Below are 25,243 nucleotides of genomic sequence, written 5' to 3' on the forward strand. Positions count from 1 at the left end.
AATAAAAAATATTAACGCACAGAGAGTGAAAAAAAACAAGATAAATAATTTCGTACAATATAATTTTACACCCGTCCCTTAAAAATTATGATAGAACATAATGTTACAAATTCGCATTTAATTGCCGTTAAGTATTAATAGATAGCATTCTTGCATACACTTACACGTTCACATGTACATACACATTTTACACGTTTATTACATTTTAAAAGAATATAATATCTACAATTTTTTAATAATTGAGTTAATTTCTTTTTAATGTATGCCAATTATAACTGGCTAGTTACCGCTCCGTAATGTTATCTCCGTTGAATGCATAAAAAGTCATCGCGGTAATTGGAGCATACGTTTCTCCATGTTCTTGCAATCGCATTGATGCATTTATCTGCAAATCTGCCAAAGTAGATTGCGATCTCTTCAGATATTACGCGCGAAGAATGCAATTTCATTTGCGCCAAAGCCTCTCAGGCGAGTGAAAATTCTATCGAAAGATAAGGAAAAGATGCATTCATTGAAATTTATTTTAGAATTCCAGCCGTATAAATTGCAACTGAAGCTACATCGAACCAACGGGACAGCGCAATTGTAAAATCATTCAATGATTCCATTCCATATAAGTCGCACAGTTATCGGGCGGCGAAATTGAACAAAAACTGAAAAAAAGTAACACGCGAAAGCTCATAAGGTTAATGGGCTAAAATATCTTAATTGATCTAAACTGTGCCCTCCCACAAATGTGTGTGCATTTTTCTAAAATTAGATAATCGAACTACTATCTATTCTATAAAACATATTCAAGAAGCTTTAAAAGGACTTGCACTATTAAAAAAAAAAAATAAATAAATAAATTGACTCTCCAAATTTTACAATAATTTTTTCGTCATATAGTGTCATAGAATTATTACAATTAATTTACAATAAATACAATCGATTTTTTTAAATACAAGCATGTGATACAAATATCGTTGCAGTTACTGTTGCACTGCATTTGTATCACTTTGCAAATATAACACAAGCGTTATTCCTTTTAAGAATTTACTTAATATACAAACCGACGTGCATTACAGGGAATCGCTGTTCCGTAGACTGATCACCTACCAGAGCGATCCCTGTAATCGCCGTATTACGCTCCTTAATTAACTGTTCGACTAATGATATTAATTAGGCTGTGAAATTAAGTACCCACTTTGGTTTAAAATTTTTGCCTAGATCATTTTTTTGCATAAACCACTTTTAATATTTTTAACAGCATAATGCTACGTGGTAAGTGCAACGGACTAAAAAGGCCACATACAAACAATTTTCACATAATCGATACTATATAAAATATTAAGCTTTGTTTTACAATATATATATATATATATATATACTATATATTTATGCGCGTGCATATATATACATGGCATATTCATATGCGTATCCAATTGATCTTTAAAAGGTGAATATAGAGAATAAAGAGGCAATTTCACATGCCGCTAAAACAAGCGATTGAAGCGACAAATTTGTAATCCAGCATCAATAATTTTGTAGTTTGAATCAGTTCAACTACAAAGCATTTACTGCTTAAACGCTCAACTTTCAGTTCTGTCACGCTGCTATCTTTTTCATGTACAAAAATTATCGCTGTTTAATTCAGCGACAAGTTGTTACGTGATCATTGTGTCGCTCAAACAATCGGTTTCAGCGGTTCGTGAAAAGGCACCTTAATATTAAAAAATCAATCGAAAAAAATTACAACAGAATTTTAAATAATTTACAATAAATTAAAATCGTCAATAATTATACTTGATATTTTAAATAATTTTAAATATTTTAAATTTATATTTTTAAATATTTATATATATACTAATTGTGAAACACAAGTATTTTCAAAAATTACTTGAAAAAGGCTTCTTTTAAATTATGATATTTATAATCTAATGTAATCTAGTGAAAAAAAAAAAAAAAAGCATTTTTCACTTTTTCCTTTAGTTTGGCTATTTGCATACAGATTCACATATAAGAAGAATATATCTAATTTTCTTTTAATACAAATATATTGCACAAGAAGTAGTGTGCATTTCTCGATATGGACTTTCTTTATAAAGCAAATAGACTTTGTAGTAAGAATAAGTTAAGAAGTTTCAATTGCCAACATATCGTTATTATATATATATCTATATAATGTATCTGTGTGTGTATCACAACAGTATTAATAGATTTACTTATCCCAGAGACCGACTTCTTTCATACGTGTTTGAAAGTATTTCTCCAAGGCATTGGCACATCGGTAATATTCAGTGTCGGAGCTATTGTACAATCTGCAGTTAGTGAAGATCCGTAACATATCTGCTATAAATAATCTCTTAATTACATAGTATCCAGCGTTTAAACGCTCTTGCATGGTTTTGAGATCTGTAACAAGAATAAATAGATCTTTAGTTCTTTACACATTTTTGCTACAATTGCTTTTTCCTAATTATATGATCATAAAGCAATACAAAACCAGTTAAATGTACAAACACTTTTCTTAAACTCACCCATGGGATATATTATATGATCGTAATAATCTGGAGCAACATTTTTATCTACGGGTTCCAAGAAAGGCCACGCTGCACTATGCTTCTTCACGCTGTTCAAAACACCATTTAATGTGTTATATAGAGAATCTGACATATCTAGGTTTGGCTCTATCGATTCGGCACCTTGCGCTCCCTTCGTCACACCTCTCGTTCTAGTTTGAGCGGAACTTTTCCATCCAGTTTCATTAATTCCCGGAATAGACTCGATGGGAATTATTCTTACGCCTTCTTTGAAACATGTCAAGCCTTGATGCGCTTTCTGTATTTCTTGTTGCTTCTGATGAATAAGCTTCTTTAAAATTTCCTTCTGCTTTCTGATAACCGCCGTGAATTCAGTGTACACAATCTTCGGATTTAGTTCACAATGCATCAATGTCGCTTTTACATAATATTTAATGTATCCCTGGTGTACCGATTTCGGCAGTTTTATGTCTTTGCTAAATCCCTGCTTCTTAAAGTATCCAATAGCAAAATCATCTGCGAACGTGAGAAAATGTAGTATGTTGTTCTTGATATGATAATCTTTCAACATATTCATCAAGTGTGTCCCGTATCCTTTTACTTGCTCGTGACTCGTGACAGCACAGAACACTATTTCGGTGAAACCTTGGCTTGGAAACATACAGAAGCAGATACCGCCAATTGGTCGATTGTCCTTTATCAAGGCTAGTGTTTTGTGCTTTCTAAGACAAAAGATACATTCTATTACTGTGGATGTGACTATAAAAATTGATTTAATACGCCGATATATATAAATAAATATTAACCTTAATATTTATTTAATATATTACTGATATTACTCACGGATCAAAAACAAGCTGAGTAATATATTCTTTGAACGTTTCAGGTAATTGATGACTAAATACGTCTTGTAATCCTATCAGCCAGAGCATAGTTTGCTTAGACACTGGTCGTGTAAGACTGTTTCCAACAACATGAAACTCTATTATCTTTTTACTTTCTTCGTTTTTAGCAGTTTCGTCCCGCGGAACGTCCGGTGGAAATACCGCGTCAGAACCGGATATATAATTAGTGTCATTAATAGACGCGACAATTTCAGCGATAGTCTCATCCGGCAGATCTTCAAAAGTCTCTTCGTTCTTTCGCCTCTTTGGATCAAGGCGCACTTCGATGTTTGAACGTTTTTCTTGAATTTTCTTCATTCCAGGACTAATATTGATTGTAGTATAATTATCCTTCTCATTTGGTTGCACAGTGACTCTTTCAAATTCCCCTGTCTTTCGCACTTGGTGTGCCTTTGATTCCAAGGCAATTTGAAGATGAGAAGGTGCAGACTGTTTAAATTCGGGATCCCAAATAGGCGAATTATCAGAATAAATTTCTTTTTCCAACAATGAAAGAAACCTTAAACATAAAAGGTTGTAACTCAAATGATATTCATAAGACATGAATATAAGAATGAAAAAAGAAATGTCGAACATACTTGGGAAAATGTGTTAGAAGTAAAGGCCTTCTCTCCGGCGTTAATTTTTCTCTTTCACTTTGACATTTCAGCATTAATTGCTCACAAACTGATCTGAATACAGCCTGTAGCAAAGTCTTTCCGAAAACTGTGTGAGTATCATAATGCGGCAGCGAGTCGCAAAATGCAGGCACATGACAGAAGACAAGCCAACGAGCATAACTAAGTTTATAAGCAGAGCTTTCCTCCGCAGTTCGAGCAGCTCTGGTACTGGGCGCTTCAAAATTCCAATAATTCAGGCAGTGCGAAAACATATTTGCCATGTCTGACATTACATGCCATTCTCTTGGAAGCAAATGACTGAATTTATATAGAACAAAATTCATCACTGCCTCCCTTATGCTTGGTCTTTCAAACGGTGGGTGTCCTAATGGACCTTCTAAGATTGGTTTTATCAAAGATAAAATACATTTCCTCAACACTTTATATAAATAAAAATATACTTTTTTAGTATCGATATCTCTTTCTCTGTTTAAAGTCATGAAAATGTTGTCTGCATCAATAACCATTCCTAATAATCTGTTGATTTCATCATCAGATTGCACTGATATATGCTTAATGTGACTATCTAAAGTATGAGTACACATCTTGCATGGATCAAAAAAGTTTATAACAGGCTGCTGTGTCTCGCCTTTTTGTGTTTTTGAAATTGGTTGTGCAGTTCTCCAGCCACTACATTTGCACTCTTCCATTTGACAAGCGCTGTAACTTGCAAGTTTCAATAGTTTCTTCACTTGTGGCCAATTATACATTTGCTGCTTGCGCTGCTGTATCCTCTGCAGATTGTTTTGATTTCGATTTACTTGATTTTGTGGCTTAGGCGAATTTTGATCTTTACTTTCCGGCTGTAAATTACTAGTAACAGACTGGCCAGTCTCTTCCAAAGAAGTCACGGTTGTTTGAGATTTAACATCTTCGGATGCCATCCTGAATAAAATATTACAACATAATAAAACGTTAGTCACATTATATTGTAAGAAATATATATATATATGTAGTTGTGTATAAATCAATCATTAATAATTAAAAGCTTTTGAAATAAATTAATACATACGTTAATTGATGTTAATAGCTCCTTCTATAATACAAGTAAATCAGGTTTCAGTTCTCTCTACGAAATTAAGTTTATTCCCGACGATATATTGTTGGGCTCGAATATTCCATAATACTTTTATTTAAATAATTACATCTGTATGTAATTTTCACGCTGTTACAATTTGTGTATTTTTTACTACGTTATGATATTATAATGTATCATTACTATTGTTGATGTCAAAACACAAATTTTTGACAGATTAGGTTATATAAATTGCATCCCTTTCTACATTTCCAACTGCATTCACGTCCCAGATGGTCTGTTCTCGCCTTCTGCACCTTGATTTTTCGCTTGTTTTTTTTCTCTCTCTCTCTCTCTCTCTCTCTGTCTCTCTAGATGCTCAGAAGTGCAAATGACACGAGCAGACACTCCATATTAGCCAATCATTTTTCGCTCTTACGGAACAGCTGGTAAGCTGATTGGCTACAATAATTATTTCTATAGGGTTTGGTCATATCGCGGTAAATTTTAAATCTGCTAAATACAAAGAATATAAAGTATAATTTTTTAAAATTTTTTCCATAATTTTAACAGATTTAAATTTACGATTGTTAGATTCTGCAATTTTAAAGATATGTTTCATGTTAATTTCATGCTTATTTTCAACATTAACTAAAAATAAAGATATCATCAAACTGTTATTTTGTAAATTAATATAAATTATATGTGAAAAATTAAATTTTATTTTAATACGAGAAAGTATCGAAAAAGTATTTTAAATATATAAAAAGTATATATATTATAAAAGAATAAACACGTAAATAAAGTCTACATTACAATATTATAGAACTAAAAAATTATAATTATAAAAAACTTAATAATTAAAAAAAGAAACAATGATGGCACTTATACAATCAATAACATAAAACTGATTAATGGCAAAACTTAACTAAAAAACAAATGTTTAAAAAAATGATCAAATATAAATTTTTAATTTCCAATTACATTTTTTATAATCACAAATTGTCTACAAAAGTAATATTTGTTAACTTACACGAGAGTCCAAATAAGATGCATTCTATAAAGATATATGTATAAAACATACTTTGATAGCTACATATCATTTTCTATAAAATGTTAAAAATAAAGAAAATATATGAAACGTAGAACGTTTTATTTATTGATTTTTTTCTTTCATGGTTCTTTCATGAGTATCTCTTCATAGAATAGTATTTTATAATGTAATGAAAAATTATATGGAAATTCTGTGTGCGTACACATGTGTATTTAGAAGTAATAGAGAAATAATAGACAAATATACATATTGATCGTATTTGTATTTTTTATATTATATCACACAAGAGGAGATATATTTGAAAAAATTCTACTTATCCCATAGACCAATCTCTTTCATACGTGTCTGAAAATACTTTTCCAGAGCATTGGCGCAGCGATAATAATCAGTGTCTAGACTATTGTATTGTATAATCTACAATTCGTAAAAATCCGTGTCATATCTGCTATAAATAATCTTCTAGTTACAAAGTATCTAGATTTTAAACGGTCTTCCATAGTCTTGAGATCTATAATATGAAGAATAATATAGTTATACGTATTGAAAATTATATATATAGTTATTATTTATTACTATTGTACCAGTGCTTTTACTATATATTATTTATTGCAAATTTACTGCAAAGAAATGGGCAAAGGAATTTTAACTTTTTTAATTAAATTCCACTCTTTTAATTCTAATTAAATTCCAATCTCTAATTTTCAATATTTAATGCATATTCCGATGTAGACTTAATTATTCCCCTGTCTTTCGCAATATTCTTTGAACGTTTCAGGTAATTGATGACTAAATACGTCTTGTAATCCTATCAGCCAGAGCATAGTTTACTTAGACACTGGTCGTGTAAGACTGTTTCCAACAACATGAAACTCTATTATCTTTTTACTCACTCGTTTTTAGCAGTTTCGTCCCGCGGAACGTCCAGTGGATATACCGCGTCAGAAACGGATATACATCTATAATTAGTGTCATTAATAGACGCGACAATTTTAGTGATAGTCTCCTCCGGCAGATCTTCAAAAGTCTCTTCGTTCTTTCGCCTCTTTGGATCAAGGCGCACTTCGATGTTTGAACGTTTTTCTTGAATTTTCTTCATTCCAGGACTAATATTGATTGTAGTATAATTATCCTTCTCATTTGCTTGCACAGTGACGCTTTCAAATTCCCCTGTCTTTCGCACTTGGTATGCCTTTGGTTCCAAGGCAATTTGAAGATGAGAAGGTGCAGACTGTTTAAATTCGGGATCCCAAATAGGCGAATTATCAGAATAAATTTCTTTTTCCAACAATGAAAGAAACCTTAAACATAAAAGGTTGTAACTCAAATGATATTCATAAGACATGAATATAAGAATGAAAAAAGAAATGTCGAACATACTTGGGAAAATGTGTTTGAAGTAAAGGCCTTCTCTCCGGCGTTAATTTTTCTCTTTCACTTTGACATTTCAGCATTAATTGCTCACAAACTGATCTGAATACAGCCTGTAGCAAAGTCTTTCCGAAAACTGTGTGAGTATCATAATGCGGCAGCGAGTCGCAAAATGCAGGCACATGACAGAAGACAAGCCAACGAGCATAACTAAGTTTATAAGCAGAGCTTTCCTCCGCAGTTCGAGCAGCTCTGGTACTGGGCGCTTCAAAATTCCAATAATTCAGGCAGTGCAAAAACATATTTGCCATGTCTGACATTACATGCCATTCTCTTGGAAGCAAATGACTGAATTTATATAGAACAAAATTCATCACTGCCTCCCTTATGCTTGGTCTTTCAAACGGTGGGTGTCCTAATGGACCTTCTAAGATTGGTTTTATCAAAGATAAAATACATTTCCTCAACACTTTATATAAATAAAAATATACTTTTTTAATATCGATATCTCTTTCTCTGTTTAAAGTCATGAAAATGTTGTCTGCATCAATAACCATTCCTAATAATCTGTTGATTTCATCATCAGATTGCACTGATATATGCTTAATGTGACTATCTAAAGTATGAGTACACATCTTGCATGGATCAAAAAAGTTTATAACAGGCTGCTGTGTCTCGCCTTTTTGTGTTTTTGAAATTGGTTGTGCAGTTCTCCAGCCAATACATTTGCACTCTTCCATTTGACAAGCGCTGTAACTTGCAAGTTTCAATAGTTTCTTCACTTGTGGCCAATTATACATTTGCTGCTTGCGCTGCTGTATCCTCTGCAGATTGTTTTGATTTCGATTTACTTGATTTTGTGGCTTAGGCGAAGTTTTATCTTTACTTTCCGGCTGTAAGTTACTAGTAACAGACTGGCCAGTCTCTTCCAAAGAAGTCACGGTAGTTTGAGATTTAACATCTTCGGATGCCATCCTGAATAAAATATTACAACATAATAAAATGTTAGTCACATTATATTGTAAGAAATATATATATATATGTAGTTGTGTATAAATCAATCATTAGTAATTAAAAGCTTTTGAAATAAATTAATACATACGTGAATTGATGTTAATAGCTCCTTCTATAATACAAGTAAATCAGATTTCAGTTCTCTCTACGAAATTAAGTTAATTAATTATTCCCGACGATATATTGTTGGGCTCGAATATTCCATAATACTTTTATTTAAATAATTACATCTGTATGTAATTTTCACGCTGTTACAATTTGTGTATTTTTTACTACGTTATGATATTATAATGTATCATTACTATTGTTGATGTCAAAACACAAATTTTTGACAAATTAGGTTATATAAATTGCATCCCTTTCTACATTTCCAACTGCATTCACGTCCCAGATGGTCTGTTCTCGTCTTCTGCACCTTGATTTTTCGCTTGTTTTTTTTCTCTCTCTCTCTCTGTCTCTCTAGATGCTCAAAAGTGCAAATGACACGAGCAGACACTCCATATTAGCCAATCATTTTTCGCTCTTACGGAGCAGCTGGTAAGCTGATTGGCTACAATAATTATTTCTATTGGGCTTGGTCATATCACGGTAAATTTTAAATCTGCTAAATACAAAAAATATAAAGTATAATTTTTTAAAATTCTTTCTATAATTTTAACAGATTTAAATTTACGATTGTTAGATTCTGCAATTTTAAAGATATGTTTCATGTTAATTTCATGCTTATTTTCAACATTAACTAAAAATAAAGATATCATCAAACTGTCATTTTGTAAATTAATATGAATTATATGTGAAAAATTAAATTTTATTTTAATACGGGAAAGTATCGAAAAAGTATTTTAAATATATAAAAAATATATATATTTTAAAAGAATAAACACGTAAATAAAGTCCACATTATAATATTATAGAACTAAAAAATTATAATTATAAAAAACTTAATAATTAAAAATAGAAACAATGATGGCACTTATACAATCAATAACATAAAACTGATTAATGGCAAAACTTAACTAAAGAGCAAATGTTTAAAAAAATGATCAAATATAAATTTTTAATTTCTAATTATATTTTTTATAATCACAAATTGTCTACAAAAGTAATATTTGTTAACTTACACGAGAGTCCAAATAAGATGCATTCTATAAAGATATATGTATAAAAAATAAATAAAACATACTTTGAAAGCTACATATCATTTTCTATAAAATGTTAAAAATAAAGAAAATATATGAAACGTAGAACGTTTTATTTATTGATTTTTTTCTTTCATGGTTCTTTCATGAGTATCTCTTCATAGAATAGTATTTTATAATGTAATGAAAAATTATATGGAAACTCTGTGTGCGTACACATGTGTGTTTAGAAGTAATAGAGGAATAATAGACAAATATACATATTGATCATATTTGTATTTTTTATATTATATCACACAAGAGGAGATATATTTGAAAAAATTCTACTTATCCCATAGACCAATCTCTTTCATACGTGTCTGAAAATACTTTTCCAGAGCATTGGCGCAGCGATAATAATCAGTGTCTAGACTATTGTATAATCTACAATTCGTAAAAATCCGTGTCATATCTGCTATAAATAATCTTCTAGTTACATAGTATCTAGATTTTAAACGGTCTTCCATAGTCTTGAGATCTATAATATGAAGAATAATATACTGTTATACGTATTGAAAATTATATATATAGTTATTATTTATTACTATTGTACCATTGCTTTTACTATATATTATTTATTGCAAATTTAAATTTTATTATTTTAGAATCATATTTTTAATTTTAATTTCTTACCCATAGGATATTTTATATGATCATAATAATCTGGCACGTCGTCCTTATCTACAGGTTCTAGGAATGGCCAAGCCGTACTGTGATTCTTTACACTATTCAAAACACTATTTAAAGCGTTATATAGAGACTCCGACATATCTATGCAATCTATAAGTTCTAAATTTTGCGTTCCTTTCGCCAGACCTCTCGTTCTCGCTTGCGCATAACTCTTCCATCCGGTTTCCCGAATTCCCGGAATTGATTCCACGGGAATGCCTCTCACACCCTCTTTGAAGCACGTCAAGCCAGGATGAACCTTTTGTATTTCCTGTTGCTTCTGATAAATTAATTTCTTGACGATTTCTTTTTGTTTTCTCAGAACTGATGTAAATTCGGTATATACTATTTTAGAGTTTAATTCACAATGCATTAATGTCGCTCTTTCATAATCTTTGATATATCCTTGATACATCGATTTCGGTAATTTTATATCTTTGCTAAATCCCTGCTTTTTAAAGTATCCGATTGCAAATTCGTCCGCAAATGTGAGAAAATGCAATATGTTATTTTTTATATGATAGTCTTTCAGCATATTCATCAAATGTGTTCCATAACCCTTTACTTGCTCTTGGCTAGTAACAGCGCAGAACACTATCTCAGTGAAGCCCTGAGTAGGAAACATGCGAAAACAAATACCGCCAATTGGACGGCCATTCTTTATCAAAGCTAAAGTTTTATGCTTCCTATTTGCAATAAATAACACATATCAAACATAAGTAATAACAACATTAATATTAATAATATTATATTAATATAAATAATATTAATGATAAAGTAATTAACATATTACTGTTACTTTGGACAAGATATACTCACGGATCAAAAACGAATTGAGATATATATTCTTTCGGCATTCTGACCAATTGATGGCTGAATACATTATGTAATCCTATCAGCCAAAGCATAGTTTGCTTAGACACAGGTTGGGTGAGACTGTTTCCAACAATGTGAAATTCTATAATTTTCTCGCTTTCTTCATTCTTAGCAGCTTCATCCCGTGGACCGTCCGGTGGAAATACCGCATCAGGGCCACACATATAGTTGGGGTCATTAATAGTCGCAACAATTTCAACAATAGTATCATCAGGTAGATCCTCAAAAGCCTCCTCTCCTTTTCGTTTCTTTGCCGTTTCGTGCCGTCCTTCGGAATAAGAACGCTTTTCGGCAAGCTTCCTTATTCCAGGTCCAGGACTAATATTTATTGTAGTATAATTATCCTTCTCATTTGGTGGTGCAATGACTCTTTCAAATTCCCCTGTCTTTCGCGCTTGATGCGCCTTTGATTCCAATGCAGCTTGCAGATGAGAAGGAGGTGCTTGTTTAAACTCGGGATCCCACATGAGCGAATTATTAGAATAAATTTCTGCTTTTAGCATCGAAAGGAACCTTGAATATTTATGATTATGTAGCATAGAACTCTATTAATGAAACATTAATGTAAAAAAAGAAAAGAATTTTAAGACATACTTAGGAAAATGAGTTAAAACTATAACTCTCTTCTCTGGCGTTATTTTTTCTCTGTCGCTATGGCACTTGTCCATTAATTCTCTATAAAGTGGTTTGAATACAGCTTGTAGCAAAGTCTTGCCAAAGACCAATGGAGTATCATGGTGAGGTAAGGAGTCGCAAAACGTAGGTACATAGCAGAACATAAGCCAGCGGGTGTAATTAATTTTGTAAGCAGGACTTTCGTCCATAACACTTGTTTTTCTAGTGCTGGGTGATTCAAAGTTCCAATAATTCAGACAGTGTAGAAACATTTTTGCCATATCGTACATGCTTTGCCATTCTCTTGGAGAAGAGTGGCTGAATTTGTATAACACAAAATTCATCACTGCCTTTGCTATACTAGGTTTCTCGAATGGCGGTTGTCCTAATGGACCTTCTACAGTTGGTTTTGTCCTAGATAAAATAGATCTCCTCAATACTTTATACAAATAAAAATATACCTTTCTAGTATCGATATCTTCTTCTTTGTGTATAGTCATGAAAATGTTGTCCGCATCAATAGCCATCCCTAATAATCTATTGATTTCATCTTCGGACTGCACTGATATATGCTTAATGTGACTTTCTAAAGTATGAGTACAAGTCTTGCATGGATCCAAAAAGTTTATAATAGACTGCTGTGTCTCGCCTTTTTGTGTTTTTATAACTGGTTGCGCATTTTTCCAGCCATTACATTTGCATTCTTCTGCTTGACAACTGCTGTAACTCGCAAGCTTCATTAGTTTCTTGGTTTGTGGCCAATTATATATTTGCTGCTTGCGCTGCTGTATTTTTAAAAGATTATTATGTTGTCGAGTTCCATGATTCGGCAATTTTGTTGAATTTACATCTCTAACATTATTTTCCTGCTGTAAAGTATTATTAACAGGTTGCCCAGTTTCTTCCAAGGAAGTTGCTATTGTTTGCTGATTGATGTCCTCAGATGCCATTCTAAAAAAATATTTTACATTATTTGAATAAAAAGCTATAATTACACATTATTTTCTTTCAGTAAATTAATATGTTTACTTACTCAAAAGTTTTTCATACAGTATAAACTAATAGTTAAAATAGCAATTTACTGCGAATCGAGTTAATTATATTTTGATTCTCCATATTGTTCGTTCATTAACAATATTTTAGATAATTACGATACTTTTTACACACAATTACAGTGCGGCAATATTTTTACAATCGATCAGTATCATTACTGATTTAAATCATGCTTCTTTTTAATTGAAGAATGCTTGTAACTGTAAAAATTATTTAATATATATATATGTATCTCTACTCTGGATTTTTTAAGGTTATATTACCGAGAGAATTCATTTTTATTCTGTCTCTCTGTATTCTTGACGCCTCGCTATTCTGTACAATTATAAATTAGCTGCGAGTTGTGTTCGAAAATCTACTTGCCTGAGTACAAGTTTCGACTGACCAATCAGATCGAAGAAATCTTTGCTCCTTTTGTCCTGATTGGTCGATCAAATGTCACTTTACTCCGATGAGTAAATTTTTGAACACAATCTTGCGTTTCTCCCTCTTTCTCTATCATTTATATCTAAACATATGTGTGTAAATGATTTTCGTAAACGTGTGCGTCCATGATACAGTATCGTATTTTTTGGAAATTCGAACACGAGAAGCTGCAATGTGCAATAAATGTTGAACAGTGCTATATTATATATTTAAAAGACGCATAAAAGAATAGCAGAAATTCGCACGACGATTTGTTTGCGCAAAGATGGCAGAGAATTTTGGCAAGGAAACACCATCGACTTACAATGAAGAAGCCAAGACTGCGGGTCAACCGTTGTCGGACTTTCTGTTGCAGTTAGAAGATTATACACCAACGGTATTAATCTCTTTTTGTTGATTAAAGTACATTTTTTATCTTACATTGTGCAAAGCGTGTTGCTGAAATTGTGTTTATCTATTTGTGTTTATGCATATGTCAAGTGTATTGTATATCTCATATGTTTGTACCAGGTACCTGATGCCATCAGCGAGCATTACTTGCATACAGCTGGTTTCAACACTACAGATCCCAGAATGTAAGACTAAATACTGTTTATATAACTATATGTTATTTATGCCCTATGTGTTATTAGGTCTTCACTAATAAATCTTTATTGATTTTAATACAAATTTACTAATTCTGAATTGATATCTATTTTAGAGTACGTCTGGTATCTCTAGCAGCACAAAAATTTATCTCGGAGGTTGCCAATGATGCGCTGCAGCACTGCAAAACGCGTGGTGCCAATCAAAACACAAAGACAAAAGGGAAGGATCGACGTTATACACTGACAATGGAAGATCTCACACCAGCAGTTGCGGAATATGGCATAATTGTGAAAAAACCACATTACTTTGTTTGAATATTTGAAAAAATTAGTGCAATTGAGTTTTTTTTTTTTTTTTTTTTTTTTTTTTTTTACAAAGTATATCGATGGCATCGATATGAAGCAACATTTGAATGCAAAAATTTTTTGTCAACTATAATTGAATTGCATAAACACTACAACTAAAACATGAATATTTTCCAGAAAATTGTTAAATATTAGTTATGATATATTTTGTTAGTGATATTGGTATATATATTTATCATGTGATTATATTATTACTAAATTTTTGTAAAAATTTAGGAATATATTTAATATAGTGTGATTTAATGTATGTAATAAAAAATCATCTTCAGGATTTTTTAAAAATAAAAATTGGTTTATTTGAATAATAAGGACAAAGGAATTTTAACTTTTTTAATTAAATTCCAATCTTTTAATTCTAATTAAATTCCAAACTCTAATTTTCAATATTTAATGCATATTCCGATGTAGACTTAATTATTTAATACTTTTACTGCTAGGTCATATTTTTAAATATATTTACTTTTTGAAGTAGGATATAGTTTTTGATTAAATAGGATACAAAAAAAAATTTATATTTCAAATTCTCAGAGCAATAAATTTTTGAACGTAATCTTGCGCATGCGCGAATTCGTCTCGCATTTTAATGTAGGTAGGCAATCTAAATATTCTTAAGTCTATGCACATCGTCTTTAAATGTGTTATAATACGAAATCCCATAAAGAGAGATGCGAGAATTATGATGAGTAATTGAAACATCGTGAGGAGTAGGAGATCTATTTCGAGTTGTATGTTGTATTATTCAGTTGATGAACATAATCATTTGCTAAACAAAGTAACAAGTCAAAATGAGGTACGTGTGTTAACCTCGTATAATGATTAACCTAAATTTACATATAACTATTTGCTGTTTTTCATATAAACAAACATGGATTTTAGTTCCGAAAGCGGCGACTCGAGAAGAAATGTCAATCAAGGTCAATCGAACAGCTCTGCGAGGCCACTGTCAATCGAAGGTCCTTCCACCTCTAATAACATGCAACCAACTCCGCAACCTTTACCAAATCAACCCAGGCAGCCGACCAATCTGCAAGGATTGCTCAAGTATGCCATGGACGCAGCACAATCCGAGGAAAACAAATCGCCGGTCTATCCTTTGGACGAAGAAGTATGACATTTTATTTAAGATCTTTTTTTTTCAGCTGAACAGGCTACGCTAGTTTAAAGTTGTCTTTCCTTGCAATGTGGAGTAAAAAACTCGTGCAGTCAGTACAGCTGAAAACAATAGACCTTGAATTAGATGCAGAATTAGAATATACTGCTTCAAAAAGTAAATATATTTAAAAATATGACCTAGCAGTAAAAGTATTAAATAATTAAGTCTACATCGGAATACTCTTAATTTGTTCGATGCTTGTACATTGTACGCTGCATGTTACAGAAAAAGACGTTCTTGAACGAAGCACTATCGTCGTTAACGGTGAACGTAATAGAAGAAATGCAGAAGGCCATACAGATCTTGTCTGATGTCGGTAATCTACGAGCCGACGACGATTCCTCCGAGTACGAGAACGCGCTAGAGAGGATGGCGGATCTTGTGGACAATATCGACATAGCCAATGATTTTTACAAGATCGGGGGTTTCGCGATATTCCAACCATGCCTGAACTCGTCGCACAGTAACATCAGATGGCGAACAGCTGATATCATGGCTGAATTAGCGCAGAATAATCCGTTTTGCCAGAACAAGCTACTCGAAGCTGGAGTGTTCCCTGTCCTGTTGTCCATGATCGACACAGATCCATCGGAACAGGCGAGGATAAAAGCTCTATACGCAGTATCGTGTAAGTGATGATTGATAAAACTTGATTTTTTAAATTTCTATATTTTGATTTTTATTTAACAATTATATTTCAAACGCAGGTATAGTCAGAGGACATCCAAAGTCCTTAAGGTATATGGACACAAATGATGGTTATTCGGTGCTTTTGCGAGCGATGCAGAGTCCAGTGGAGAAGCTGCAGGTGAAGTCTGCGTTCTTGCTCTCTAGCTTGTGTAGCAAGGACGACTCGAGCGATATAAAATGTACCTTAGCGAAAATGGGATTTATAGAACAAGCTGCAGGCTTGTTGGGTAGAATGAATCTGCAGCCGACAGTCAGGTAATGTACCTATAGCGTTTCGAGGCAAAATCTTGCGACTTTTAACATATTAGGGCCTGAGCACAAAGATTGTCGTAGTCGTTTCCGACAGAGTCGTAATAAACGTAAATCGGATAACGTAAATCAATGCACAATGATTTACGTATTCATATAGTTGTTTACGTGGCCTAATGAATACGGCTTATGTTTACATAGATCATTGTGCGTTGACTTACATCTACGATTTACGTTTACGACTCTGTCGGAAACGACTACGACAATCTTTGTGCTCAAACCCTTACCCTCGATAACTTATTTGATCGAGTATTATTTCTATCGCAGAGAGCAATTGTTGAGAGTTCTTCATGGTATGGTAAACGATAATTTTTTACCGGCGCTGAAGGAATGTCGGCGTCCCCAGTTATGTTTGAGAATCACTTTGGAGCAATTATTGTCGGAATTAAAACCCGTAGAAAACCAAGATGAGATAGACATGTGTTCCGAGCTCCTGGACAAAGTGTTTTTCGAGCCTGACACTAATCAGGAGAGATAACAAAATTGTATGTGTATCATAGTCTCCCCTCCTTTGAATAAAAGTATAATATTATTTTATAAATTAACGCACGTACTTATCTTAGTTTTTTTTTGTAAATCTAACATGTGTGGTTTTGGATATTTACAATTTTAAAAAATATACAATATCACGTGTGTGTGAGTGAGATAACAAATAAAACTGCATCATTAAATCACACCAAACAAATCGACCGAAATATTTTGTTCTAAAAAAAACATGTATTTCACAACTACACGTTTATAAATTATCAATTTTGGAGAAAATTGATTAATCATTTGGAATTTTACATTTCCCGTGCCTTCTCCCTCTCTTTTGCGCTTCGTATATAACTTTTATATTTAAAAACAATGGAAAGTATTAAAAAAAATATACGCGAAAATGAGTTCTCTCTCCCTTGATATACTCCGATAATGCATAACCGGTCTTTTTCTCTGAATTAATTCGATGAACGGTACGCTCACGTACATCCGGCACGTACATGCGTCAATCAGACGACGCGTTTCATCATCCGTCCCCACCATGCGACACCTTCGTTGGCGAGTACATACTCTGCCACTTTCCTTCGTCTCTTCGCGCTGGTTCCATCCATCCCTCTCTCTTGCTCTCTTTTTCCTTTTGGCGCGCGGTCCGGTCTAGTTGAACCGAACCGTCAGCCGACAGCCGGCAGTTCTCATCTGGATCTCGACATGTGATCGTCCTTCTGCCGGAATTCTCCAAATGTCTCGAAAATCCCGCTCGCTCCTTCGAGACCCTAAGGAAGCTTCCGGGAGATCGTTCTTTCCCTCGAAGCGGATCTCCCGCCTTCGGCCGACCGATTGATCCTGGAAGATCCGAGGATCTTGCAGAGGATTCATCATGGAACAGAAGCATTATCGGCAGCCGCGATGACCAGGAAAGGGGAGCGTCATCGCTATAGAAGTCGACGTCACGTCGAGCCATCTCGCGAATTGGCAAATTGAAGTCACCGGCAAATCAGTATAAGTTGACGAGAACGAGGAACATCAATCCGAGATGAGCGAGAATCGACGCCGAGTCTGAGAGAGTCGACCACGTGGGTTGCTGCTGATCGATAAGGATCCAAGAGCGAGAGAGAGAGAGAGAGACGGAGAACTCTATTGGTGATACTTCTTCCAACTAAGATAGATTTTTTTTAGAGCGGATAGATCACTTTCTCTTTCTTTTTTCTTTTTTCTACGGAATTCCTTCCGCAATGCACGTGCGGAGACGCAAGATCGACCCAATTAAGATTTTTTACTCCGAAAAAGGAGAACGATGATTTAAGGCGGGGCAAAAAATCTTGAAACTCTATGACGCTAATTTAAGTTGTTAATTTGCACTTTCTCGTAATCTTCGATAAGAAACGCGCTTGAAGTCTTGAAACTCTCAACGATAGTCGGTGAAGTAGTATATCATCACGGGATGCTGAACTTTGAATTGTAAGATATTATCCGACAATATTATACGGTGTGATATTTCGAAGCAATTATTAGACGACGAGAGACGAAGCGAGGGAGAAGATAGAAGACGAGAGAGAAAGAGAAGAGAGAGGAAGAAATAATAAAGAGACGAAAGAGAGAGAGCGCGAAAAATGGAGAATGGACACGATGACATCGATAACAATCTGTGGGTGTTCGGATACGGATCGCTCTGCTGGCACCCCGGTTTCACGTACATCAGAAGCATGACTGGATACGTCAAAGGCTTCAGCAGGAGATTCTGGCAAGGCAACACGGCGCATCGTGGGACGATCGAGAAGGTGAGGAGACTCGTCCTTCAATTTTTCTCTCTATTCATTGTCTCTTCTCTCTTTTTCTTTTTATTATTGCCAATTATCGCGTCCGTCATCATTTATGACTGACCCGATGTCTAATAGACCGTGTCTAATGGACACGCATAGAATGGAATTGACTCTATCTATCTAGGATCCTATATATACGCGGTCCAGTAGCAGACGAATTAAATGAGATAACGAGTCGATTGAAACCGGGAAAAATTGGATTTTGAATTTTCAGCAAGCTCCAACGTCTCTCTTTATTTCATATCTATAACTGCACTGGAAAAAAATTATTTAATTATTCAAATAAATATTTATTTCAATACTATTTTATATATCATTTTTTTTAAACTAATATTATTGATGTGCTGTGAAAACATATTTATTTAATATAAGAAATCCTTTTTTAAAACAGATAAATATTTATTTCAAACAAATGTGTAAATGGAACTATTTAAGTAAATATTTATTTGAGTTCAATAGTTTTTTTTAGTGTATAATTAATGCAATTTTATGCTGGACGAAAAATAAAAATATATGAGATTTATTGGAGATGATTTGATTAGGAATTTTGGTGAAAATTGCGTTTTTCGATTAATATAATTGTTATATATTCGATAAAATCGAATTTTGAAGAATCTTGTAGTGGAATAATAAATATTCAAGATATTAGAAAAGACTTACTACGTACTAATATACTCATGTCATCAATATCTCTTTTGTTTACTTATACTCTCAACATACATTTTCGCTTTAGACGATGATAAAAATTAGAACAGCTGTGCGAATTTTGGGTAAAGCAAACATCCGTATGGCAACGACCCTGCGATGCGGGGTAAAATAATAGAATTTCGTAACTATTTATACGAAACTAATGTAATTAATTATGCATGCAATCGAAAATTGAAAATTGTCTGCAATCAATTTGAAAAAGAAATAAAAACACGTTTTTTCCCGGAATTCGCTCTATTATAATTTTAATGAAAATATTGGATATTAATTAATTTCATGTGCATATGTGTATAATAAGCTGTAAATTGAAATATGTAAAAGCAGAGTAATTTTGTTGGTATCGGAAGAGAAGCAAAATTATATTTGTGAATTTTTTCTCGACGAAACTATAATGTAAGACTACGCTTATTATTACGCACGTCTTTTTTTGTATCCAGAAAAATTTCAGAATGAGATTGATTGTTTGCTAAAGAAAAGAACAAACAGGAACTGATAATAAGGCTAAGGTTGACCAAATCGTAAAGCCAAGGTTGACAAGTTTTTACAACAGTTTTATTTTCTACCTGTTCGCAAGAATGTTCGATTTATCGTCGACTTGTTAATCATTACGTCATATCATGGCATTATCGCTGATAATTCGATAATTTGATATTTCGCTACATTATTAAATATCGATTTTTAATTAAATCGCACGAATAAGCATTCTCTCTTTTTCTCTCGTTGAATTATTCAAAAATGTTCAATAGTCTCTCTGTTATCGCCGATGGCGATGCATTCGCGATGTTACATATATTTTCTGAAATATATATGTATATGCGCTTTATGTGCACGTGTGATTTTGGTGTCGAATCACGTGATATCTTTATTCGTGCGAATATTCTATTAATATCCCAATTTTGTCGCTCACCACGCTATTCTTTTCCTGGCTTGGCCTAATTCCAAGCGCGTACGCGAAGATATACGTTTTTGTGGGCATTGTAATCATTTATATACACGCGTGTCTCGCCACGATAAGAGTTTTCTCATCGGCGCAGACCAAAAAATTCGAAGGACGCCTCAAGTCCGGCAACCGAAAATGTATAACGCGATATAAAAAAAAATATATGACGCTTTTTCTCTCTTCCTTTATTCTAAAATGACGCACGGGAAAAATTGCTTCCTTGTTTCCTCTTTCTTTGTTTTCATCAACTTCCCATTTTACGTATTTTAATTTTTCGAATGCGAAATGTCGCTTTTGACATATTCTAAAGTTATGTTCCTTTTTCGCGCAAAATTATTCTATTACATTGTTTAGAAATAATTAAGATACATTGATAACGATATATTTTATATAACAGCTGTGTCTTTAAAATGTAATTCATGGATATTTTTTTTCTCGAAAAAATATGCATTTAATCGAGATACATAATAAATAAAATTCTTATAGAGATTTGATAAGATGCATTTTTAGTAGTTCTGCGAAGCGAAAACAGAAAGTCATTGCTTTCATTTGGATACAAGTTTTTTTTATGCAAACTGTCAACTCGAAGATTTCTAGGAAATCTTGCTGATACAATATCAAAAGTATAAATATTTTTCTTTTTTTTTTTTAAGGAATCTCTTTCCACGAAACGAATGTTTGTGTTTTGCGTTACGCTTACGTATAAAGTATAAATTACGTGAAATTATATACATATATAACCAGTTGGAAACCAGTAGTAACCGATATCTTCAAAGAGAAAGATTAGCTCTATATGTGTACGTATGTTGTATCATATATAACTCTTTGTTTAAAGTGACATTTCGCAAGAGCGCGATTTCTGCTTACAGAAATTTGTATTACGTAATAAAAACATACATATAAATAATGTAATAATAACGTAAACATACGAGATATTTTTATATACAGCAATATGTTTCTCTTTTCAAGATACATAATTATTTTGTATACTGTTTCGTTCCATTGCGAAAAGTTTTTCAGATTTCCGAAACTTGATTCTTCACACAAAACTCCTATTTCATCAAATAACTGCGTGCAATAATGATGTTTCTTCTTTATGTTACAGCCTGGACGAGTCGCTACCCTGATCGAGGAAAAAGAGGTTTGTGGCAATTTATATCAGAGTAATTAGTGATGCATCATTAACTCTTCTGTCAACAAACAGACACCCATACACCTGAAGCAACTTTAACTAATTTAAATGTATGTCAGAAAAATATTTGATGTAGCAGCTGTTATAAAGAAGTATTAATAATATATTATATATATTATATATTTATAGGATATATTATATACATTAATAATAATATATTAATAAATATTGATATATTAATATTTATTAATATATTAATGCAGTTGGATATCCGAATATCCATACATAAAACGGGGAAAAATGATGACAGAAGAATTAACGATCCCGAAACAATTCTTTAGGGAAAAGTACGTGTGATAATTTCTCGTGCAATGCAGATATTTTGTTCTTCGTCCACAGGGAATAGTTTACGGAAGAGCGTTTCAAGTCCAGGATAGCGCAGCGTTGTCCTATTTGGAGAATCGCGAATGCGCTCTGGGAGGATATCTGACGACCATCACGACGTTTCACAGTCGGGACGAGGGCAAACAGTTCTCCGTGATAATTTACATCGCTACCAACAAGAATGAACAGTGGCTCGGCGAGGCATCGTTGCCGAGCATAGCGCGTCAAATCACCGAGTGTTCCGGCCAGAGTGGACACAACGTCGAGTATCTCTTACGGTGAGGGACGCCCGTACAACGAACTCTCTCTCTATCCTTATCCCATTTTCGAAGAAAGATTGTTATCTGGACCAAGTGTCACTCCGATCGATCGTAATCACTCGAAATTTCTTTTTCTTTTTTTTTATAAGAAATCAAATCTTATTCAGCTATTATAATAAAATTTTTATATAATCATCTAATAATTTTATTAAATATTTAATTTTCTGCAATAATTTTTATATTTTATTTTATATAATATAATACATTTTTATTATACGAATAATATAATTCCTATAATATAATATAATTATTATAATAATTTAATATACACATTTTTAGAACAAAAAATATTTGTATATTATATTGAAAATATATATTATTTCAAAGAGGAAGAGCTATATTCATCTCGTTCTCTCGATTCGTTGGTCTATGTATTATATAAATTTTTTATATAATATTTTATTAATCTACAATTAACGAGACGATGCGTTCATCTGACAGGTTGGCGGACTTCATGCACCGTTACTTGCCGGAGGCGCACGACGAGCACCTCTTTACATTGGAGATGCTGGTGCGTTCGCGAATAAAGGAGGAGAACATGTGCCTGGCGACGTTGATGGGTAATCGCGACTTCGCCATCGACCTCGACGAGGACGCGGAATCTGCCGGTCGTGCGGAAGCCAACGAGCGACCGCCCCGCGAGAACTCCTTCCAGTTCAGCGCGCGGATACCGTCCAAGAGCTTGCGTTGCGTGAAGATGTAGTCGACACGACGCGAGTCTCTCGCACTTGCGTGCGTGATTCGCGAGCGAACAAGCAAATGGCAGCTTATTTTCTTACGCGACGTTCGAGTACAAATATGACTCTATAGGCGTAAAGTAGTAGCGGGACTTCACCACGTTCCCATAAGAATAGGAATGCGAGATGAAAATGTCGAACAAGTCGAGAAGGAGGATCTTAATAAAAGCTACGCTTCTTTATCGCGGTCGATCTGTATCGACTACGATCTAAATTTAAAAAGCAGCTGCACATTCCATCGGGAATATAGTCTCGCTGCTGGTGTACGTCTTCCTTCCGTAGAGGCTATTCTATCATACGTGTTTATGAGACGGCTGTGTTAATTTTGTATCGCGCAACGTGCTGGACACGTGCACGCTTAGAGAACTTCGCCCACTTCCTATTTTATTTTAATGCCGATTTATTCATTGTCAGCTATTATGTATTATTTTCTTTTAACATAAGACAATTCTTATTTTTATCTAGACGGAGCGAGAATCATATGTGCGCGGACAAAATAAGATTCGAGAATTTTTTAAATTCTTAAATGTTTGAGATATATATGCGGAAAAAGAGTTTTTGCAGACGTTTGCTAGTGAAGTGTTTTTGTATTGGAGACTATACGCGTGCATATCTCGCTTTGAAATGTTTATTAAGCATTTTAATATTGCGAACTGATAATTTGTACATATATGACTAATTATATACACAGACACGCACGTGCGTGCGCGTCTCTCTTTATTTTATGCACGTTAACGTACAATATAATATATTTCTATAATAAAAATTCCATTTAGGAAAAAAGAATGAAATGTATCTACATATATACGGATATATAGATAACTTTCGTGCTACGAAGAGAATTTTTTACCGTTATAAAAATTAGAGGAGAGATTCCTAAATGAGATTGCGTATATACATATATGTAAAATAAATCACGCACAGTCTACAACTTTTTTACCGCGCGTCAGTAAGTAAGGAAATTTTATCAATCAACGATGGATACGTTAGCGATCTTTCCAGATCTTATAGTGTCAATAAAATAGGTCGCTAACTCTTTTTTTATAAAATTATTTCTTATATGTACATAATTTTTATCTCGATATAAGACACTTGCCTCAGCTAACACGCTCTAATTTCGTAATCCCTATATATTTATTTCTGTCATTATGACAGAAATAAATTTCACCTGCACGCTTGCGTGTCCATTTTAGAGAATGGAGAACAAGAAAGAGAGAGAGGGAGGGGGAGAATATTTGATGAAATATTTTTGTTTTATTTAGAAATTCGGAATTTTGCGCAGTGAAATAAAGTGCGGAAAGTCGAGAAATTTATGAACGGTACATTGTAATATAGAACAGCCATTCATCCAGCCGCTCAGAGACTCCATGAATATTAGACTGTCTATTCTATGGAACGCTGCGCCGTACATTTTAGCTACTATTATTTTACGTAATAATTCGAACATTCAAGTTTTAGAAGAAAATTTCCTAGAGTACATACAGGTTCGATAACAGTATTCTAACGGAATAATCCGTCCGTACCCTTATCTTCCCTCTTATTTCTTTCTATTATTAGTGATATTGTATATATTATATATGTGTATTTTATCAATTTATGTTATTTTATGTCGAAAGATCCAGCGACGATTGTAGAAAAATACGCGTCGCCAAAAATTAGACTAAAAAAAAGAGATTGCTCATATACATAAACGTATAAGCAATTCTATATTCTGCGATTGTTGATGTATTTAATGTAATTGATATTGTTTAATTAGTTTAAAACAAAATGTTCTAAATTAATTAACCAAAATATGCAAGTAAATTATTAATTTATGCAATGTAGAGGTGTTTTTTTTTATCTTTATATCAGAGAATTTGAGTAACGCTTTTACTGCCACGTTACGTATATATCCATATCGATTTGCGTAACAGACTGATAACATCCATAAAAAGAAGTAAAGTTTACATCAGTCTTGAAAAATGAACGGCATAACGAAGGGAATAATCTTGCACGTATCGATTCGAAGGGATTATTAGTATCAGTATTAAGAATATTGAAACAAATCGTATCAAGAGATAATCTTTCGCCGTGCTTTTTTTCCAAAAACAAAGATGAACACGAATCTGCTATGATATATTTGTGATGTGGGACCGGTTTCTGCTAAAGCAAAAGGGTCTGGTCATTCATAAAAAAAAGAGAAGAAAAGAGGAGACATTTCGGACACGATCCGATTGGGTCGCATTCGTGATGCAGTTGCACGCCGCCGACTTAAGTCTCCCGTGTA

General features: G+C 33.4%; 6 protein-coding genes across 7 annotated transcripts; 3 read left to right on the forward strand and 3 right to left on the reverse strand.

Annotated features, from left to right (window-relative positions):
* Positions 1 to 45: 45 nt before the first annotated feature.
* Positions 46 to 8,680, reverse strand: LOC114928368 (histone acetyltransferase KAT2A-like). 2 transcript variants are annotated; one of them, XM_085489365.1, is made up of 5 exons: positions 8,626 to 8,680; positions 4,006 to 4,971; positions 3,366 to 3,926; positions 2,520 to 3,244; positions 46 to 2,394 (listed from the first exon to the last, which is right to left on the reverse strand). In XM_085489365.1, exons 2-5 carry the CDS (start codon positions 4,968 to 4,970, stop codon positions 2,201 to 2,203), a joined length of 2,445 nt encoding a protein of 814 aa, XP_085345491.1. In that variant the 5' UTR covers position 4,971; positions 8,626 to 8,680; the 3' UTR covers positions 46 to 2,200. The 2 variants fall into 2 exon arrangements, with proteins under 2 accessions (XP_085345491.1, XP_029155336.2); XM_029299503.2 differs by lacking the exon at positions 8,626 to 8,680 and adding an exon at positions 5,099 to 5,736.
* Positions 6,573 to 8,682, reverse strand: LOC114928369 (histone acetyltransferase KAT2A-like). Its single transcript, XM_029299504.2, has 4 exons — positions 8,626 to 8,682; positions 7,533 to 8,498; positions 7,046 to 7,453; positions 6,573 to 6,663 (listed from the first exon to the last, which is right to left on the reverse strand). The coding sequence occupies exons 2-4, from the start codon at positions 8,495 to 8,497 to the stop codon at positions 6,630 to 6,632; spliced, it is 1,407 nt and encodes a 468-aa protein (XP_029155337.2). The 5' UTR covers position 8,498; positions 8,626 to 8,682; the 3' UTR covers positions 6,573 to 6,629.
* A 1,251-nt stretch (positions 8,683 to 9,933) lies between these two features.
* On the reverse strand, positions 9,934 to 13,211 carry LOC114928397 (histone acetyltransferase KAT2A-like). Its single transcript, XM_085489326.1, has 5 exons — positions 12,909 to 13,211; positions 11,855 to 12,826; positions 11,204 to 11,773; positions 10,349 to 11,070; positions 9,934 to 10,193 (listed from the first exon to the last, which is right to left on the reverse strand). The coding sequence occupies exons 2-5, from the start codon at positions 12,823 to 12,825 to the stop codon at positions 10,000 to 10,002; spliced, it is 2,457 nt and encodes an 818-aa protein (XP_085345452.1). The 5' UTR covers position 12,826; positions 12,909 to 13,211; the 3' UTR covers positions 9,934 to 9,999.
* Positions 13,212 to 13,418: 207 nt separating this feature from the next.
* On the forward strand, positions 13,419 to 14,465 carry LOC114928396 (transcription initiation factor TFIID subunit 10). The gene is made up of 3 exons (XM_029299550.2): positions 13,419 to 13,730; positions 13,865 to 13,929; positions 14,055 to 14,465. The coding sequence occupies exons 1-3, from the start codon at positions 13,620 to 13,622 to the stop codon at positions 14,254 to 14,256; spliced, it is 378 nt and encodes a 125-aa protein (XP_029155383.1). The 5' UTR covers positions 13,419 to 13,619; the 3' UTR covers positions 14,257 to 14,465.
* A 437-nt stretch (positions 14,466 to 14,902) lies between these two features.
* LOC114928352 (hsp70-binding protein 1) lies at positions 14,903 to 17,004 on the forward strand. Its single transcript, XM_029299468.2, has 5 exons — positions 14,903 to 15,097; positions 15,184 to 15,412; positions 15,686 to 16,088; positions 16,168 to 16,405; positions 16,727 to 17,004. Exons 1-5 carry the CDS (start codon positions 15,093 to 15,095, stop codon positions 16,935 to 16,937), a joined length of 1,086 nt encoding a protein of 361 aa, XP_029155301.1. The 5' UTR covers positions 14,903 to 15,092; the 3' UTR covers positions 16,938 to 17,004.
* A 61-nt stretch (positions 17,005 to 17,065) lies between these two features.
* Positions 17,066 to 24,800, forward strand: LOC114928351 (putative glutathione-specific gamma-glutamylcyclotransferase 2). Its single transcript, XM_029299467.2, has 4 exons — positions 17,066 to 18,714; positions 21,510 to 21,545; positions 21,936 to 22,198; positions 22,682 to 24,800. The coding sequence occupies exons 1-4, from the start codon at positions 18,547 to 18,549 to the stop codon at positions 22,941 to 22,943; spliced, it is 729 nt and encodes a 242-aa protein (XP_029155300.1). The 5' UTR covers positions 17,066 to 18,546; the 3' UTR covers positions 22,944 to 24,800.
* The last annotated feature ends 443 nt before the right edge of the window (positions 24,801 to 25,243 follow it).

This window comes from Nylanderia fulva, unplaced genomic scaffold, assembly GCF_048542155.1.
Source record: "Nylanderia fulva isolate GAGA-0341 unplaced genomic scaffold, ASM4854215v1 Scaffold1, whole genome shotgun sequence".
Taxonomy (NCBI): domain Eukaryota; kingdom Metazoa; phylum Arthropoda; class Insecta; order Hymenoptera; family Formicidae; genus Nylanderia; species Nylanderia fulva.